The 21,442-nt window shown below is 38.2% G+C and overlaps 1 protein-coding gene across 4 annotated transcripts in view; it reads left to right on the top strand.

Annotated features, from left to right (window-relative positions):
- Positions 1-21,442, top strand: part of SDCCAG8 (SHH signaling and ciliogenesis regulator SDCCAG8) — a 248,408-nt gene that overhangs the window by 176,058 nt on the left and 50,908 nt on the right. For all 4 annotated transcript variants that reach the window (XM_065935618.1, XM_065935615.1, XM_065935616.1 and 1 more), the window contains exon 16: positions 5,202-5,333. In XM_065935618.1, the coding sequence (XP_065791690.1) occupies positions 5,202-5,333 (132 nt within the window). The remainder of the gene's footprint in view (positions 1-5,201; positions 5,334-21,442) is intronic.

The following is a 21,442-nucleotide window of genomic DNA, read 5'->3' as shown; positions in this document are numbered from 1 at the left end:
TTCTTTTCTGTCATTGTCACTTTCTGGGTTGCTAGGCTTGTGGATTGATGTCTAACAGTACCCATTGTGTATTTGTGATTTGCGTTTTGTAATTAAGAGGAACAATGGGAGTCCATTGGGTCTCGTTATATATAATGGTTGGTTTAATTTGTTTCACTTCTATCTTGTTAATTGTAAATTGATCATTAAGATTTGAATTCTAATCTGTCACCAGGGTTGTGGGTTTTGAGGCTAGAGCAATGATCCTGGTTTTAATCACTGATGATGAGAAACAAATTTTACAATTTTGGTACATATTGCAGTTCATATATTTTAACACTGTATTTTATGGTGTTATAAATATTGTTAAATGACTTTTAGTGTAGTTTTACTGTGTGGACTATAATGTATAAATTATATTACTGTTTTGGCAACAGTAGGTATCCAACTGTGTGAGTTTAATTGAAGTAAAGAACACACACCCGGTTGAACTATTTTTTTTTTTTTGCATGTTTAGATGATGTTAGTTTGGGATGCTCCAAAAATTATATTATACAGGAAGAAACTGATATTGGCCTCTGTTAATTACTACCAAAAGTTGAATGAATCTCTAAAAGAATAAAAAATTAAGGGGTCATGTTTTTCCTTAAAAAGCAATCACTGTAATACTAATTATAGTAGTAAAATATTATACTTCATGCAAATGTAATTACACAATATAACTGCTATATAAAAATGCAGAGAGAAGTTCATGCTTCCGTAAAGCCAGAAATTACCTAAATTTTCTATGAAAATGGATTAGAGTCAATTTTCTTTTTATATGATAGTCATGCCACAAATGTAATCTCAAGCTAACATAGAAGCTCATAAGTTTACTCTTTAAACTTTGCAAATGGCTAGTTCTTTCAATATATCATGGACTAAAGACAAATAAAAGATAATGAACATATACATGTACCAAATTTTTATTGAGCATTGGAAGTTGGTAGGCAGATTACTACTATAAACAAACAAAAAACATACACATAAAATATGCAAAGCAGAAAAATACTATAGAAATAAAATACCTGATAGTAATATGTACTTTACAATTAACATCTATATTTTTGAAATTATATACATAAGATAAATTCAATATCAGGCATTTATTTTTCTGTGACATTGCCATCCAGCTAACCATTGTTAACTTTGGATGTATTTCTTTTCTGTCCTTTTCCATGTGTAAGTATATGTGTAAGTTACCATACATTTGTACTGTGACATATCAGTGTGTGTGTGTGTGTGTGGGTGTGTGTGTGTAGCTGCATCTTGCTTTTTTATTTAATATTATCTAATGTACAATTTTCTACATCAGTAAATACTGTGGGAACATAATTTTAACTGAATCATTTGTGTGCATAGTAATTCATCAGAATTTTAAACTATTTTTAAATGTAATGAATAATCTAATAATAATTTTATACCTAAATCTGATTTTTTTCATGATCTTTTTAGTTGAAATGTCTGAAAGAGGATTGCTGGTCCAAAGACTATGCACCCTTTTAAGGCTGTTAACGTATGTGACTTTGCTTAAGTACTGCACTAAATTCTGCTCAGTATATCTCTGTGCATACCAGTATGTGACAAAAAGAAGTGAGAGATTTTTATAAAAAGAAGTGAGAGGCAGTGTGGCACGGTGGGTGGGGCAACCCCTTTAGAGTTGGCCAGAACAGTGTTTGTGTCTGGGCTTGGCTAATAACCATTTGGGTGACCTTAGGCAAATCATTAAATCTCATATTTACCCCACAGAGAAAAGGAAATAAACAGTTACCTTGTAGGATTAATTGAGATCATAATGTGAAGGATGAATTCTACAACCTGGTATAGTATAGGCATACAATAAATGTTTGACTTTTATTAAAGACAAATTTATCTGCTTTTATTAGGCATTTCTTTGAGTAATAGGGAAATTGAATATTTTCTAAATGTTTATAGATCATTTATGTTTATTCTTCTGTGAATATTTTTCATATCCCTTGTACTTTTTTAATTGGAATTTTGATGAAGAGTGGGGAATTACGATTTATTATTTAATGCTTCTAATATTCATTCATCTCATTTTTTACATCCCCCCTTTTTTTTAACTTTGAAAAACTTGTCCCCAGTTCTTTTTGTTTCTTAATGAACATTTTCAGAATCAAAGTGACTTTATTTTTTGTCTTAAATACATGTTCATTGTAAAAATTCAGAAAATAAAGAAAAGAAAAAAAAGAAATTTCTAATCTGGACACCAAGAGATGATATTTTTCATTTTATAAGATAGAATTACTTTATACTGATTTTTAATACTTTCCTTTTTTACCAATATGTCATGCTTTAGGTCAATATTTAATACCAGTAGATAGCCATATTATCAGAATAGCATCTTGATAGTTCTTTTTTCATGTAATGTAACTAATCATCTGTTGATACATTTCTGGGTTAAGTTTTGTTAGATTAGGTTGCAGAACAAGGTTGCGTCTAGAAACAGTGTTACAAGGAACATTCTCATGAAAACATGTTTTTTGTTGTGAATAGAAGCTTTATATTTTTATACTGTAAAATCTATGCTTCCTCCCTGATTTTTCTTTTAGTGACTGTTTTTTTTTTTTCTGGGAAAGTACCTGAGAATAGATAACATTCTTCTGCATTTTCTTCTAATCTGGTTTAAGGGTATTTTTGGTCCTTTAGGAATTTTAGTGCATAGTGCATATTGTGATAGAAAACGCTAACCTTGGAAGAATACTAAATTAACAGCTTTATATAACTGCTCCTAAATTCTTTTATATTGTATGTGATTTTGAAAGAAGAGAGAAGTGTTTATTTACTTATTTAGATGTTTCAAATATAAGTAAATTCTTATTAGAAAAAGTAAATGTAGATTGAGTTCCTCATTTGAGCTTGAAAATGAGATAATCCTTGCCCTCATGCGTAATCTAGCAAGAAGGATGAGGCCCAGAGCACAGTTCATGAGAATAAATTATAAGATAATGTATGCATAAAAGCTAGAGGTTTCAAAAAATATGCTGACATGTTAAGAACTGCACGTATTAATCAGAACAAGCTTCCTTTGCGATGAAACTTGAACCAAAGTAAAAACAAAATGAGGAATGAGTTAAACTAAAGTGAGAAACTGCTTTTTGCCATGTGAAACAGTTTGGTCCTTGAGGGAAACTCCTTTAGTAAATCCCAGTCTTTTCCAGGAAAAAAAAAAAATTGAAAAGGCTATTGCTCCTAATGGAGGAATTCTTTCTTTGGAGGGAAGTAATTTTACATCAAGTGTCTTATGGGTTGGCCAAAAAGTTTATTTGGGTTTTTCCAAACGAGCCTTTTGGCCAACTCAATATTTAAACTTCAAGAAACAAACCAGTTGTTAGCTACTCGTATTTTAGTATTCATGAGTTTTAAGCTTTCACTTCTAATCTATGAGGCAGTGTAGTATGAGGAAATGGTGGAGTGAGAAGTAATGATTAATTAAAGCAAGGACAAGGATATAATTTTTCTTGGATAGATATCTTTCTTATCTTCAAATTTTGAGACTTGAAATAGCCATCCAAGACACAGAAGAGGTAGCATATTTCCTGACAGACATCAAACATCATCAAAATAGATATCTGTAATCCCAAATGAAATTAGTGAAGACTGAAAGAAAATTGTGGGAATGGTATCTGACTTAGCAAATGGAGGAAGAGGAATCTTAAATGTCTGCAGACAAGGTTACTTGTATGTGAGGCAAGCTGATCTGCTCTCAGGATCCCAGAAAAACTTAGAAGGCAGGAGTGGAACATAGGACTGAAACCAAAGTTGACAGTTCTACCCCCGACCCCATGCAGCCAGGGGACCATCACTCTTCCACCCAGAAGACTATGGGCTTCCTCTCTGAAGAAATTAAACCAGCAAGCACTGGTTTAAATAGCTGTACTGAAGTTAGAATAGAGGAATTAATAGAAAGTCTACATTCTGAAGGAGACTTGGGTTTGATATCTGAGTGGGGACGATCCCTTGGAGTAGGAAATGGCAACCCCCTCTAGTATTCTTACCTGGAGATTCCCATGGACAGAGGAGCCTAGGGGCCCACAGCCAATGGCGTCTCAAAGCATCTGACGGGACTGAGTGACTGAGCACATGCAAGAATGCGTGCACTACATTCTGAAAGGTGAGAATACCACCCCTCTATTTCCAGTCAGCTCCTAGGCCACTGATGGTTAGTGTTGTACACAACAAGCAGAAAACTGGAAAATCCTTCCTTTGAGAAACAGAATGGCCGCAGGGGAAAGAATTACAGATACTGATACTATTGGGACTCTCCCATCGGAAAAGATGGCTCACCACTCAGTCACTCCACAGTAAAGCCCACCCATTTAGGGAAAGTATGTATCTATATACATGTATGCTCAATCATGTTCAACTCTTTGCGACCCCATAGACTGTAACCCATTGGGCACCTTTGTCCATGGAATTTTCCAGGGAAGAATACTGGAGTGGGTTGCCATTTCCTTCTCCAGGAGGTCTTCCCAACCCAGAGATTGAACTCATGTCTTTCGTGTCTCCTGCATTGGCAGGCAGATTCTTTACCACTCGTGCCACTTGGGAAGCCCCATATAAATGTACACATGTATAATCATAGTATACTCCTTAGATAGCAAGGACCAATAGTTATGTAGTTGTTATAACATAAAACTGATACTGATTTAACTACAACTGAAATAGTAATTATATTGACAGTCTAGACATAGGGTCAGGGAGCAGAGAACCACCATTTTTAAAAACTATATTATTTTAATCTTGTGCCATTAAATTAGTTATGTCAATTAAAAGAAACAACTCTTTTTCATAGAAATTAGGCGTGGGGTTGTTCCTATAACAGCGTGATAGCTTGCCTGTGATAGATACTCAGTAAATATTTGGTAACTTAATAGTTGTCTATTTAAAAATGGGATTTGATTATAATTTTTGCCTGGTTTCTCAAAAAATCTATTAGAGCAAGTTGTTATTCCTTTATGTGCTACCACTTGAGTTCCTGCAATGTGTATATCCTTCTACTAGACATTTCGTAATTTCTGCAATATTTTATTTTACATAAAATAATTTTATTGACACATGTTTAAGTGTAGAGTTCAAGGAAATGATGAGGTTATACAATAAAAACATGCTCTGGTAATAAAAACCTTTAACATCTGTTATTTCTGTTTACATCTCTTTAGATCTGAAATAGCTCAGCTCAGTCAAGAAAAAATGTATACATATGACAAACTGGAAAAGTTACAGAGAAGAAATGATGAATTAGAGGAACAGTGTGTCCAGCATGGGAGACTACATGAGATAATGAAGCAAAGGTAATACTTTATCATCAACTGATATGCCACATAGTGAATGTGTTTGGTTCAGAAACAGAATGGGAATTGCTCTGGAATAAATAGAATTCATGGTTACTGTGGTACTCAAGGAGCATGCTCAAAATCTAATACTTCTATTTATTTATGCTTTCTCAATTTAGGTTGTTCTTATAACACACAGGAGAGCACGTTCCCTCTTTACTATTTTCTAAAGACACAGAAGTAGATTTCATACAGAACACTGTAGGAAAACTATCTACCTTTAAGGTGGAAGCTGGTAAAGTAATATGCAGAAATTTCAAAACTTCTCTTCTAGAAATTAGGTTTTGTGTATTTTTTGTAAGATAAAACGTGTAATAGCCTAAGAAAATTAGATGTCTTAATCAGAGGTGGTTGTTATTGTTGTTTAGTCACTAAGTTGTGTCCAACTCTTTTGCGACCCCGTGGACTTAGCTCACCATGCTCCTCAGTACGTGGGATTTCCCAGGTAAGAACACTGGAGCAGATTGCCTTTTACTTCTCCAGGGGATATGCCTGACCTCAGGATCAAACTCACATATTCTGCATTGAGAGGCAGATTCCTTACTACTGAGCTACCAGGAAAGCAAACATATTTATTTCAAATAAAATGTTTTTACTTAAAATTCCCCTCTTAATCGTATTATGTAAAACAATGAAATAATTTAAAATTTTCTAAGGGATTTCACAAAACTATATACTTCTGTGAAGGGGGTTTTTAGAATCAAAATAAACGGAGACACTAACGCAGATACAGAGGCAATGCAGGTGTCCTGAGTGTAGAGGAAGGTTGGGACATCGAGCATTGATCAGGAATTAAATTTGGACAGGAGAGTTACTTCCCACACTGCTGTAGGTATAGTTGAAAAGAGCTGTTGAGTGCAAGTTTATGGATATGGTGCTGGTAAAGTAAGCTGAGGCCAGAATTTGTTTGTTGTGTATTTATTAGGCAACTATTTTGTACCAAGTCACTGTACTTGGCCAGGGGATAGAAAAATAAAAAAGGTCTTCACCTCTTCCCTTTTCCCGCAGTTGCAAGCTCCCCCTCTCTCTGAGCTGGTCAAGGCTGTATGAACCCAGGGTCCAGGGCAGCTGTGACACCCCTGCATCTGGAGGAGGTGACTTGTGGCTGCTCTGTGCCTCCTGGAACCCCAGAAGCAAAAAGGAGGGGTGTCCTGGGGGACAGCCACCCTTGGCAGCCTGGGCAGGAGTTTGTTGCCTGGAGGGTTGTTTTCATTTGTTTGTTTTGCTCTCCTGTTTTCTTGGTTTTGCATAAACCAAAAGTTTGTTGATATTAAATCTGAGGTGTATAGTGATCAAACTTTACCCATTCCCGAGGTAATTTCTTGACTTAATCTTTCCTCATTAAGAAGAGTAATCAAAATATAGACCAAAGTTCCCTGGGTAGTGATGGTCAGAAAAACTGACCGAAAATTATAGGTCATTTCTGCATTTTGTATGGATAGTGTCAAAATCTATTAAATGAATGTTTTAGAAGTACTGCAGGATGGGTTTTAGAGGTCAAAACAGCTTACTGAGAACGCCAATGCATATTTCACGGGCCTCCGTGCCTCACAGAGCTCCTGTGATGCTGCACAAGCACCAGTAGTGTGACGTCCCGTGATCTGGGGGAAGGACATTTAGTTCATGTTGCATTGCCAGTGTTGCACTGACGTCATCTTGCTCCTCCAGTGCTGATCTTCTTAATTTTAGCTATGACATAATCTCAACTTAGTTTCACAGTAATTGATTTCACTTGTTGTGAGTTGTTTTGCTAACCTCTTATAAAGAAATACTTCATATTTGCAACAGCAGTGTATTATTTTCTCAAGAAATATGCTTCAAGTCCTGTATGAATTGTAATCAGAATTTAATCATCTGTCATCTCTTTCGCTAAAGCAAATGTATGTATAATTCCCACCTCCTATCTGTTCATCACCACCACCAGTTTTCTTTAGAGAAGTACTCCTTCGGTGATGAACTGCTTGTGAATCTGTGTGTTTAAATAACTGACAACATACTTTTAAAAGTAAATTAGCATAATTGATGTGTTATTTTAGATTTATATGCCATTATTTTATAATATTAAATTGTAATCATTGATATGTAGTCCATATGTTGCTAGGAAAGAAGCTCATTTCAACTCTGTTTTGAAATGTTTCTTTGTTATCACTAGTTTTCATTTTGTTAGACCATGGATTAGGTAGCCTGCCTCCCCTAAGGGGCCTAAAGACAAACAATCTGAGAGTATTGTGTAGAGGGAAAAAGGAAGCTACACAAACCAGAAACAGCTTAGAAAGCGTGACCCTTCCCCGCCCCCCCAGATTATACCAAATTTATGTCAATTGGGGTCAGCAAGCAATTTCTTTAAAATCCAATTATTCTATGCATTATTGGCAAATCCGTAAGAGGACTCGAATGCATTTTCAATTACATTTTATTGGGAAGACCTGAAATCAGATGCTTTCCTCCCAGTAACAGAGGAAGTTCTACTATAGGAGTTAGATTTTGATCTGAGAATAAATAAGTTATATAAAACAGGCTGTGCAGTTGCTATAGCTAGAACAAAGCAGACAGTATCATAACTGATCACCTGGAAGAAAATTAAATGAGAAATATAGCCGACAAAAGAGAAGGAGGGAAATGTCAGGCTTATAATTCATGTTTCTTGCTGCTGCTACTGCTAGGTCGCTTCAGTCATGTCCGACTCTGTGCAACCCCATAGACGGAAGCCCACACCAGGCTCCTCCGTCCCTGGGATTCTCCAGGCAAGAACACTGGAGTGGGCTGCCATTTCCTTCTCCAGTGCATGAAAGTGAAAAGTGAAAGTGAAGTCACTCAGTCGTGTCTGACCCTTAGCAACCCCATGGACTGCAGCCTACCAGGCTCCTCTGTCCATGGGATTTTCCAGGCAAGAATACTGGAGTGGGGTGCCATTGCCTTCTCCACCATGGATCACAGCCGTGTCTAAATCACTGAAACTATGAGCCATGCCATGTAGGGCCATTCAAGACGAAGGGGTCATGGTGGAGAATTCTGACAAAACGTGGTCCACTGGAGAAGGGAATGGCAAACCACTTCAGTATTCTTGCCTTGAGAACCTCATGCTGCTGCTGCTGCTAAGTTACTTCAGTCGTGTCTGACTCTGTGCGACCCCACAGACGGCAGCCCGCCAGGCTCCTCTGTCCCTGGGATTCTCGAGGCAAGAATACTGGAGTGGGTTGCCATTGCCCTCTCCATGCTTCTTGCTAGAATAGGTCCAATATCCAAGGAAAGGGAAAAGACTTTCCTTCACTTATTTCTGTGTGCATGTGTGCTCAGTCATGTCTGACTCTTTGCAACCCTTTGGACTGTAACCTGCCAGGCTCCTCTGTCCATGGGATTTTTCAGGCAAAATAGAATGGGGCTCAGTCATGTCCAGCTTTTGTGACCCATGGACTATAGCCCACCAGGCTTCTCTGTCCATGGAATTCTCCAGGCAGGAACACTGGAGTGGGTTGTCAAATATTTATTGAGTGCTTATTACATAGCCCTGATGTGCTTGGATAAATCTGCTTGTCACGCAGACATCCTGCCCTTATGGAGCTTCCATTCTTTTAACTACATTCTGGTTCTAGTCCTGTGCTTTTTAAGACCTAAAACTGAAAGTAGAGAGACAGTATTGTTGACCTAAAACAATAAAACAGCCAGTTATTTTACTAACAAAATAGGTTAATTTGAGAACAGCAAGGATATACAATTCAGGACATGTAATCTGTAGCACACCACAGGCAAGTCCAAGTAACAAATTAGAAGAATGTTCTTTTCTAGAAAAGGAGTTGGTGGAGCTGTTATTAAAGAGTTCATTGGAGGAAACTGGGGATTTGAAGTAGTGGCTTTTCATTGGCTGAGTTGTGGCAGTCTCTAAAGGACCAGGTTGTTGCATGGCAAGGAGTCTTTTCTTTCTCTTGTTGGTTTAAAGTAGTAACCTTCTACCTGCTGGAGATACAAAGTATGTCTTTTCCTCCTGGGTTTGGGCCTGACTTAGAGTGGTAGGCTTGAGAGTTACCCCCACTGACCTCCCAACTCCATTTTAAACAAGGTTTCTATTTACTAATTTTCACAGTATGTACCGTGGTTAAGAGCATGCACCCTAGAAGAAAGCTTTCTTCCTCGATGTGAGGTCAAAAACAAATTCCTTAAATCATAAATTTAATCTTTCTTATTTCCTCACCTTATCACTTTTATTATCTGAAAAGTGCTACCTTATAAGGCTGTGATAATGGCCTAAAACAACCCCTGAAAACTCTTTAGAATAGTATCTGTGTCCACAACAAATGTTTCCCAGTATTAATCATTCGGCATCCTTCATTCAGCATACTTACCAACTCCTTAACGTATACACCAGGTTCTGTTCTAGATTTTGGACATCCAACAGAAACTTGAGAGGCAAACATTCTAGAAGGTAGTATATGTACATTATGGGTTAAATAGGCTATTGTGAAACCAGTCTGTAAAACAAAATACCATGTTCACATGATGTTATTTCTAAGGATAAATGCCTTCTGAGTTTTCAACAGCTGATTTATAGAACAACATTTCAGACCATACTTGTGATATGCCTATGATATTCCAAGTGTTTGTGAGCATATGAATGTATGTGTGTGTGTGTTTGAAGAAAAAGAATGTGTCTCCATGCTTAAGATCCCTAAAAATTTCTTCCATATATCCAATGTAAGCCTCTCTGAGTCAGTTCCTTCTTTAAAGCCAAATTTATCACTTTGATTTTATCTTTTAGGTAGCTTGAGAACTTTTGATTAGCATTTTTGTTATCCTAACTCTTATGATTTAAATTGTAATTTATGCTTTCAAGTTAAATACCATTTATTTTTCATTTCTGTGCTCACATTTGTTGTATTGCTTTTTAAACTTTCAGTAATGTTGAGCTTTGCGTGTTCAATGTGAAAACTTAAACTAGATTGCTTGGTTTGTGCTATATTTTGTATCTTCTTGCTTATTAATATATCCCTATATTTATTAACATTTATTAAGCACTGAGCATACAAAAGGAAAAAGTCATCATCTCTACCCTTAAGGAGTTTTCAGTTCTGCCAGGAGCACATGGTAATCACACAGGGGTGTAATACACGATGATGAGAGTGAATCAGGATTTTCTGGGTCACACCAGATTGGCGGCCAATTCAGGTTTAGAGACCCAGTGTACAATTCCTTAGAGAAATAATACCTAACTGAATCCTGAGAAGTAGAAGTAATCTTAACAGAGAAAAAAGAATAACTGTTTGAAGGTCCTGAGAGTCGACAAAGACATGGCCTCTCAGTAGCTTCATGATGGCTGTAAGAAGGGAGATTGACAGCAAATGCAGAGGCAGTGCGCAGGAGTTAGATCTCCCCATTCCACTTTCTCTCTCTCCCTCTGCTGGGATTCCAGTTATACATTGCCTCGATCATTTGATGTCTCATAGCTCTTGGATGCACCATTCTAGTCTCTTCTCTACCCACACAACCCCCTGCCTCCCCCCCAACTCCTTTCTCTCTTCTTTGTGTTTAGTTTGGATAACGTCTATTGGCCAATCTCAGACTTCAAAATTTTCCTTCCCTGTGTTGAATCCATTCCGTTCATAGGCCCATCAAAGAAATTCTGTATTGTTGATGCTGGGTTTTTGTTTATTTCTGGTCTTTTCCATTTGACTCTCATTGTGGTTTTATGATGGGCATTAGGATGAGGATGGGGTTTTCTGGTGCCTCCTCGGGGGAGGCGGGGGGTGGTTAGTCACTAAGTCGTGTCTGACTCTTGCGACCCCACGGACTGTAGCTCACCAGGCTCCTCAATCCATGGGATTCTCCAGACAAGAATACTGGAGTGGGTTGCCATTCCCTTCTCCAGGGGATCTTCCTGACCCAGGAATCGAACCTGGGTCTCCTGCATAGCAGGCAGAGTCTTTACCAGCTGAGCTACGAGGGAAGCCCAATACCTTTTCAGGGTCAGATGCAATTGTGTCCTTGAGCTGATTGTTAAATTTTTATAAATGTGTGAGTCATCTGACATCATGCTGGTAGTTTTAAATTGGCCATGGTAGAAATATTTACCTGGTGGCTCAGCGGTAAAGAATCCTCCTGCAATGCAGGAGATGCAGGAGACACAGGTTCTATCCCTGGGTTGGAAGATCCCCTGGAGAAGGAAATGGCAACCCACTCCAGAATTCTTGCTTGGGAAAATCTCGTGGATAGGGGACCCAGGCAGGCTACAGTCCAAAGGATTGCAAAAGAGTCAGACATGACTTAGCACATACACAGTCACATCACAGAAATGGGCAGACACTACAAACCAGGACTTTGTTTTCCCCCTGAGAGCTGGATATCAAGCATGTACCATCACATTGATGATGAATTTTGCTTTGGCCTGTTCCTTGGTGAAAGTTCAGCTATTCCTAGGGCCAGGTAAAGAGGCTTCCACCCCTCCCAGGAGAAGATGGCTTTTGCTTCTAATATTTCCCCAGAGGCACTGAACCCTTTCCTGGGAAGGTTTCTTTCCACTTCCCCAGAAGCTTGAGGTTTTTGCTTCATATGAAAAACTAGAGTCCAGTATGTGGGCAGGGGACAGGGTTTTTTCTTATGCCCTGCACAGTAGGGGTACATGTCTCCTCTCCTGCTCCCAGTCTTTCTTGTGAGCATCCAGTGGAAGGAAGCCTATGGAAAAGTGCTAAAGAATGAGTGTGAACTCTTCTTGTTCTCTTGTGTCTGGGGCTCCCAGGAGTTGTAGACAATCACACTAAATGACCACACTCTTAAGAACTGGTTAAAATGTTGCCTGCTTTCACTTTCCCTCCTTTTATAGTGGCCATTTCTCTTCCCCATGCTCTGTCAAAACAACCCAAGTGTTTCTGCCTCTCCTCAGAGAGGCACACTGCTTTTTGAAGTTTAGTTCACCTACTTATTGTCCAACCTCAGCTCTCTGACTGGCTTGAGAATAAACATGGCTTTGTTATCTGACTTTTTTTTCTCATTGTTAGGGTGGGAGTAACGTTTGTGTGTGTGTCGCTTTCTGCATAATAAGAGGGCTTCCCTGGTAGCTCAGTGGTAGAGAATCCATCTGCCAATGCAGGAGACACAGGCTCAATCCCTGGGTCAGGAAGATCTCCTGGAAGAGGAAATGGCAACCCACTCCAGTATACTTGCCCAGAAAATCCCAAGAACAGAGGCATTTGGTGGGCTACAGTCCATGGGGTCACAAAGAGGCAGTCATGACTTAACGACTAAACAGCAACATATTTAGAGAAAGTGAGACTCTCAGAAATTAGACATGAAAGGGTCTTTCTCTTGAGTCATGTAAAAATGTTTGAAACTTATCCTGAGCATCGTGAAAAGGAGCTGTTGAAGGATTTTAAGCAGGTAGAAGAGCGGGGGTTGGCATTTCTGTGATGTTAGCCTTTTAAACATCGTGGTATTTATCTCCTACTTGGTGAGCTAGAAGGGCCCCTTCATAGCTTTCTGCTTATCATTTCCCATCTGCAGTTTGTTTCTGATTTCTGAGTTATTTACTTTTTCACCAGTCATTTTTCTTACATTATCATACTATTTTCATGACTTATTATATCTTTTCATGCCTGTTTTTGGATATTTTAATTAACTGGGTAATTTCAACTATGACTTCACCAATCCCTTCACTTCTGCTGTCCCAGAACTTGAGCAAGGATTAAATGCTAATGTGTATTTTAGTTGAAACCTAGGACAGTGAGAGTGAGGGAAAGGAAGGAAGGTGAGGCATGGAAGAATGCAAAATCGTGTAAGGTGATGTTACTATAGAGGCAACTGCCTTATAATAAGCCACAGAATCACAGCCACACAGGATGTTTCTGGGCAGGCTGTACAGAGAAACTGTTCTTCCAAATAGCTCACTGGAAGGAGGAAAGGAGAGGGAATTTATCTGCCCCACTTCCATCTCATGTCTCCCATGGGTCCAGAATTTTCCTCATGGGAGGTAATTCCCCTGTACTTCATATTACATTTATCAGTCCTTTTAGCTGTTGCTTCATAAGTCAAATCCTAAATTCTAGAAGTTGGCATGTCATTGGACTCTCAAGTGGCAAGAGGAACCTGAGACTTGAGTTATATGCAGTGAGTCTTGGGTGGCAGAACCAAGAGAGTTCCATGAATTCAAATAACTCAGTAGTAGTAGCAAGGGATCGAGCCCAGGAAAGGATGGCCCTGAGCGAATCTGATATATCTGTCATGGAGAATATTAATAGCATTAAATAATGTCAACCTCAAGGACAGCCCTTGAGAAAACCTTCATTATGTGCATCTCCAATCACTTCAACTGTTTCACTTCTACTCCCTTCCAGAGCCATCGATTACCATTCACTGGTTATGAGCATTCTTGCAACCATGTCTTCGTTAAATGTCTCTCATTTCTTTTGCTTCATTCTCCTCGTGGAAACTCTACCTTGGCTTCTGCTGTCCAAGCAAGCCTAGGCATCATATTTCCACTGGATGTGTAAGAGGCCCCTCAGTAAATTTTAACTGACACACAAACCAGAGACAGCTGCTGCATCCTCTCCAGGATCTTGGAGAAATTAGTATTTCTACTTCTTCGTGTTCTTTTACTTTCCCCATTTGTGCTATAAGCTTATTGCAAGCAAGCCTCATGTCTTCTGTGGAAACCCAGCAAATTATAAGGAAAAGAACCCTGGATAAGGAGCAAAAGCTCAGAGTTTGTGGGCCAGCCATGTCACCTGACAATGTGTGATCATGGCCAAGCCAAATAAATTCTCTCAGCTTCAATTTCTTCATCCATAAAATGAGGATTGAATACTATGCAGATTAGTAATGAGGATCTAATCAGAACATAGAAGTGAAAATATTTGGAAATCATAAGCACTATATAAATATAGTGCAGTATTAGTATAGTCAACTGTCGTGCCTGTGTATATGTGCTCTTTGCGACCCCATGGACTGTAGCCTGCCATGCTCCTCTGTCCATGGAATTTTCCAGGCAAGAATATTGGAGTGGGTTGTCATTTCCTCCTCTAGGGGATCTTCCTGCCCCAGGGATCAAACCCACATCTCTTGTGTCTCCTGCATTGGCAGGCAGATTCTTTACCACTGTGCCACCTGGGAAGCCCAGTCAACTGTCTTGTAATCATAGTATTATGGAATCACAGTATTTGTTAGGTAGATGGGACTGTGATCTCTAACACAGCACTGCATTTTTGTAATAAAAGAATCTGCAGCAGAGAGGCATTGAGTAATTGAAGCATCAGATCAATTCTATTAAGATAATGTTGTTCAGTCACTAACTCATATCTGACTCTTTGCAACCCCATGGACTGCAGTATACCAGGGTTCTCTGTTCTTCACTATCTCCCAGAGTTTGCTCAAACTCATGTCTACTGAGTCAATGATGCCATCCAACCATTTCATCCATCTCGTTGAGATAATACTCATCTCCTGTTTTTTTAGAGGGGAAACTGAGTCTCCAAGAGATTATGTGACTTATCCACAGACACTAAAATTCTAATATGTTGCATCTCCAGTCTAAAGATGCAAGGTTATCTAATGCTGGAGCCCGTGTTCCATCAGTGTGCTTCAGTACCTCTCCAGGTTTCCCAGGAAGCCAGCATCTGAGCCAGCCCTGGGCTCCAGGTCTCCAGAAGACCAGGTCACAAAAGCCCCCGAGCAGATTTTCCCTTTCTAAGTCATGAGTGATGGTGTGGCATCTAAGAGTCAAAGTCTCCCCTAGTGGTTTTTCAGGCTCGTGTGCTTTAGAAATCTCCCCAGCTTATGGCAAGACTAAATGAGCTTTTAAGACGATTCTTAAATTACTAATAGAGCATGTGGTACATAGTAGTTAAAAACATGCAGTTTCTGGAGCTTCTTGCCTGGATTCTAAGCCCAGCCCCACCAAGGAACAGGCTGTGGATGTTAGGCAAGTCTCCTCACTTCTTGGTGATGCAGTCTCCTCAGGTGCAAAAGGAGGGAAAACAGTTCCCATTGCCTAGGGTTATTCTGAGATTGAAGAGAGTTTAGTATCTGCTAGTCACATAGGAAACAATGTGTACTTTTGTTAAATAATAAGCTCTTGGATTTTATTTTGCAATTCAGACTTAATAGTGTATCATCATTAAATAAAACAAAACAAAATAGAAACACAAAATATTCATAGCAGGTTTTCCTTTAAAACAAAATAAGGGGCACTGATAGCTAGGATTGCAAAAATAGCTCACTTTTCTCCCAGAAAGCTCTCTGTTTTAGGCTGCTTTAGTGGAATTTTGTTCCGAGGCAGACCTTTTCCACCTGACCTGGGAGGGGCCGTCCCGACAGAGCCCGTGACCTCTCAACTCAAAGAAGAGCTTCGAGTTTTCAGCTCTGACCAGCTGGGCACTTGGAGCTGCGTTTGCAGCCCTGTAGGTAGTATTCCTTTTTGTGCTCTTTTAGTTCTTTCATGTTGCTCAAAAGATCAACATCTAGAATCAATAAAACCCTAACTGTGGGATCCCATGTTGTTTTTGACATTTCTTTGATCATTTTGAACAAAATAACTCCTAAGGTGATTACATAAGGAGTATAATGCCTTCAGTCCTTTTTAAAGTGTTTTCCTTTGTTTAGTTAAACATTTCATGAGTTGGGTTGAGAAGGGCAATTTTATGCGTTGTTTTTGCCATGTATATGCAGACTGCTAGGGTTGGAAATTTAGTAAGACTAGAGAGAAAATTTGGTTTTACAGTATCTTGATGATAGTGATATTTTCTGGGTTTTTGTTTTCTGTAGATTAATTGGTTTTAAAAATTACTATTATACATGAAATTGTGTGTGTGTGTGTGTGTCTGTGGATGTCTGTGTGTGTCTGTATGTGTCAATAGGGGCAGAACCATTTTCTCATTATTGCCTATGGAAAATATGCTGCAGTTTAAAGAGCATATATTTTAAAAGTATTTTGCAGAAATACAGAAAAGCAGCATTAAAGTGTCTTTTGAATCACTCATTTCCTCTTAATGCAAATTTTAATGTGTATATGCTAGGCAAATGTTATTAAAAGAAAAGCGACATCCATGTAGCTGATGCATTGCTGACTCTGACTGCTGAGTGAAGCTTAACCAATCCCCTGCAAATGTGGGGCCGGGGTGGGTGGATGGGTATTGAGGTGCCAAACATGCAGGTCATGCTGAGTTATTCTCTAACCCGCAAGTTCTGCTTATCTGCTACTTCTTCATCGTCTTCTTCTTTGCCTGATACTCCCCATCACTTGCCATTACTTTTTCTCTCTCTCTTTTCATGGTTCTGTTGCTTTGCTTTGACTGTTTATTTCTAGATACCCACCTGTGGTCAGATTCCATACTCATACACTGACATGATCTTTGAAAACCTGAGACTTACCAATTACAAATTTTAATCAAATATCTAGTTGGCAAGAAACTCTGGGTTCTTAAAAAAGGTTATAGGACATGAATATATTGAACTCTCTTAACACTGAGGTTGTTTTATACAAGCCACATCAATGCTTAGAAAGAAATCAATAAAGAGTGTAATTGGTTGTAACTTATTGTCCTTTCTGATATTTGTTATGGAGAGAAATGCCTTATATTCAGCTTGATTCTTTAACATCATAGAAATTCATTCAGAAGGGTTTGATGAATAGGAGAAGAAATGTTTATTCACTGGCTCAAATCTTAATTTACACTCGGTACCTGAAAACTACATCTATGTCTACATTAATACTGCCGGTTTTCTGTTGCAAAAAGGACTCTTTCAAGATTGAAATGAGTAAAACCTTATATTTTCAATTCCTAAAATATCTCAAATAGATAGCACTTATAGTAAATTCATGATGGTTTATAGCTGAGCTATAACTTTGGCTGTGTAGTAAGAAGTTCATCATATTATAATCACCCAGAGGTGATTTTTATACCTAGCAAAGTGCTTCTTAAGGCTGAGGATGTAAGAAAAAGATCTTATAAAGCTGACAGTTTTGGGCAGATACGTATCTATACCTCCAGCACTACTGGTTATAATTTAACTGTGAAAATGTTGCAACTATCTAGGTAGCAAAATGATTGAGGTCTGCCTATGATTGTAAGTGTGGAGTGTATTTGTTTGGCCTCATAGACACTAAATTTATAAACGGAGAAATGTCAAGAAGTGACTATGTGGCATACTGCTGAAATGTGTCTACCTACAGCCAGCTTCCTGGGGCGGCCTTCTCTCAGACGTCCAAGGTTCACGTTCAAGTGCGTCTTACTGCCTAGTGACCCAGTACTGCTAGGTTCTCTGCTGGTGCTGCCTTCAGGACAAAGCCTTGATTTTTCATGGATAACCTAATCTGTAGAAGGAAAAACATTAAAAAAAAAGTGTATCCATAAAAGTCCTTTCTACTAATCGGGAAATGAGTCCTTTCTACTCATTGTTTTTCAGAGAGAGAAACCAAATTACAGACTCGCTATCACAGAATCTTCTAACACTGAAAATCAACAGCTGATTTCCTCTTCATGGCGAATAGCTTACTAACTGTTCTGGACCACTTTAGGATTAATTCTTGCAACCAAGGGGTCCCTCCTGATTTATATAAATGTTTGGCTGTGTACCTCCACAGTTAGAGCTATTAGAGTTTTTTGCTGATTTGCTTGGCACATGTCCAGCAAAGTAGTCCATTAAAATTCAAATGCTTTCCCAATAATTGAGACAATCAATTTACATTAAACAAGACACAATTATAATTTCATGTACAATTTAAGTTCTATAGAAAATAATCTGTGTGCAATAAAGAAAGACACTTATTTTGATGCAAAGGGATGTTTTTTTATAGTCTGCATAAACAGATCATTCATATTCTCAAAATAGTTCCCTCATTATCTGTGGAGTAGAGGAACTCTATTGTGTTTTATTTTGATGTAGAGACAAGCTAGCTGCATGCTTAGTGGGCACTGTGACTTTCTCTCAGTGGCATTGAAATTTAAAGGGTTGAGGTAGATAGGTACTTGCTTGAGATATTAGCATGACTTGAAATTGCTCTCATAAAGAGAGCATACAAAGAGGAGGCATGTTGAGCGAGTCCATTGCCCTTGTGCCAGCGGTAGTGAAATGCACATCATGCGTCTATCTTTACCTTTCTGCAACAGACCAGGTATCTATTGCTCTGCCAAGGATTGTATGTTAGATCCTAAGAAAATCATTCAGTGGAATTCAGGAAGGATGCATATGATGGGGGATGAATGTTGCCATGATTGTGTGCCTTTGTGCTGAAGAGTTCCTGGAAAACCTGTAAACCCCTAGCGAGTAGGCTCACAGACAGCCAGACTCCATGAACATGCCCAAGTCCTCTGAGACTCTCATTTTTAAGCTCTCAGGAAGACTGGTATTGTTGGTCTGGAAATCTAGAACACTGGAGAAATCTTATTAGGAAGGATACCGTAAAAATAATGGCAAGCTAGGAAACAAATCCTGTCAGAGCCCAAGAATATATTTGGCTTCTGCTCGCTGTGTCTGTCTGTTTCCATAAACGGTCCAGAATAGAAACCGGATGTTTAAAATCTCTCTCCCTTTCACATGCTCGCCTCCCCCTCCTGTCTTCCTTCCTCTTCAGCATTAGTAGACTTACTATTTTTATTGTTTTCTTATTTATATTCCCATTTTCAATATTTGCCATTTGTGTGGATAACACATTAATTCTTAATAAAATATTTTGTATTCCTAGAATAGCTGAATCATAAAAGAAAACTTGAAATTGATATAGACTCCAAAGGAACATATAAACTGAATATTACAGTTTCTTTTCCCACTCACAAATGGCAACTGGTTATTTTAAAAGATGATGTGTACATAGATTTAAATCTCTTATCTTTGTATATGAGTCTAGTTTGTATTGTTTTCATTGCACAAAAATTGATTCAGCCATCATTCTAATTAAAATGAAAGAAATACCAAAACAATATGTTAGGCAGAACTCTCTAGCAATTTTCTTTTTATCTAGAAACACATTTTTGACAAGACTCACTGCTGTTAAAGAAATTCAGTTTTGATCTAAATTGAGTCCTGAGCTTAATTTTTCATTTTAGTTCTGTTGCAGAACTAATGAGTTTAAAGAAGGCAGCATTTGTTTCTTTCAGTATTTTATTTTTTCCAATCAGTGATTGTGGTTTTGCATTTGTCAAATTAAAATTAACACTGGAAATTATTTAAACAAGTTTACAGTACATGCTATTCCCAGAACTATAGCTTTGTAGTCCACTTTGGAAATATCAATTAATAAGGATAGTTTCTTCTAAAGTTTTTTATTATAGACAGCATGGATACTTGAAGTATAACATCTTAAAGACATTTCCCCCATTCTCAAATTATAAGGATGCCAATTATTAATTTTATATTGGCAACTTAGATCTTATTTGAATAAATTCATATTTTGTTTTTTGTAATTAAAATTTCTAAAAATTCTAAATAATATTTGTTTTCTCAAGTAAATTTATTTACTTACTCTTAACATTAACAAATAATTTATGTATTTTTCCTGAATATTTATGTTATATTCCAAATAAAGATTAACAGATGTTTTGAAGAACTCTGCCTGTTCTTCAAAATTCAGGCTGAATTGCATAGAATGGCATTTTAAATAAGCAGAAGATACCTGAAAGATTATCTAGTCCAACTCCTTCTCTTACAACCTACCTCTCATCCTCCATCCCTACAAGGACGGAGGACACTTTATAGATGAGGAAGGTGGCCCAAAGAGATAAGGTGATTTCTAAGACTACAGTTCAGGTAATGACTAGAATCTATGTTTTCTGCTTCTGTGTTTTCCACTGTACCCTCTCAATAATTTTTGTGTTCCCATAAGTAGGGCAATGGGTTAGTACTAAAAGTCAGAAGGAAAATATTAAACAGATGTTGGCAGAAAGTGGCTCATCCAGTAAGCTTGAGACCAGAAGTTGGATGATTAATTGAAAAGTCAGGAAGTCATAGCAAGTGACACTATGTTTAGGCCAAGACATCGTCTTCGTGTATGAATTGCCCTATTTGGAGTTCCATATCATTTTCCCTGGATAAATGATACCAAAATAGCCTCTTTTGATTCACCCAATTTTGACTTCACTAAAACAACTGAGGACATAAAGATCCTTGAGAAGCAACTTCCATGCAGAATTTGCTATTTTAATGACCCTCTTGCTCTCCCACCATGTCTTTTACGTTTATTTCATGCACACTTAATTTGACAGGCTTCTTTTAAACTCAGCCTTGTTGATTCTTTCTAAATCATTCTACTTTGTTTTCATAGAATCAGCAAACATAATTTTTAATAATCATATTTCCGAGTTCACTAGACATTAAGTTATGCCTATGTTAGCAGCGTGTACAGACTTGGGAAGAAACACAACGGACTTTGGGAAATATAACACAGCTGGTGAGAGCACAAACATCCAGCCAATGGCCATGAGTATTGAGAGTGCCCTGGACATCATTCAATACATTTAATAGAGAGGAAGGGAGAGTGTTGGTTCATCAGGTGATCAGGGTAAGTGGCCTTCCATTCAGAGAGTTTCTGCTATACTTTGGAAGGAACAACTAGAGTCAGACAAGTGAAGATATACACCAAACTAGTTTTATAGGAGAAGCTGCATTGCATTCTCCATGCACAGTTTTCCCCTTTGTATCAATACCAGAGAGGAGGCAACCAACCTGGAGGCAGAAGAAAGTTAACTTTCTTTGTTCCCTTTTTGCTTTCTCTTCCCCCTGGGTCTTAGGCCAGCTTCACATTGCCCAAAAGATGGGCAAACGGAGCATTCTTATACTCAATGAATGTTCTACAACTGCTTGGCAGTAAAAGCAGTGGCCACTGTTTAGCCTAGAGAATGACCCCTCATGTACAGATTTTCAAGTGATTTGCTACTCAGTTGGGGATCCTTGGGGATGTATCCCTGTTTTCTTTAGGGAACTGATCTACTCTCTGTATAAAATCCTGGAAGAACTGCTCTCCTAGGAAGTTGCACAGCTGAAAAATGCAAGTGATTTCAAAATTGGTTTCAATAAATTTTTGTATTAAGAACCTGTGTCTGGTTTTTAAAGGGTACTATGGATGCAGTAAGTCTCATTTCTAAATAATGAAT

This window comes from Muntiacus reevesi, chromosome 5 (assembly GCF_963930625.1).
Source record: "Muntiacus reevesi chromosome 5, mMunRee1.1, whole genome shotgun sequence".
NCBI classification, from domain to species: domain Eukaryota; kingdom Metazoa; phylum Chordata; class Mammalia; order Artiodactyla; family Cervidae; genus Muntiacus; species Muntiacus reevesi.
The sequence above is the reverse complement of the archived record's forward strand: the minus strand, read 5'-3'. Positions and strand labels throughout refer to the sequence as shown.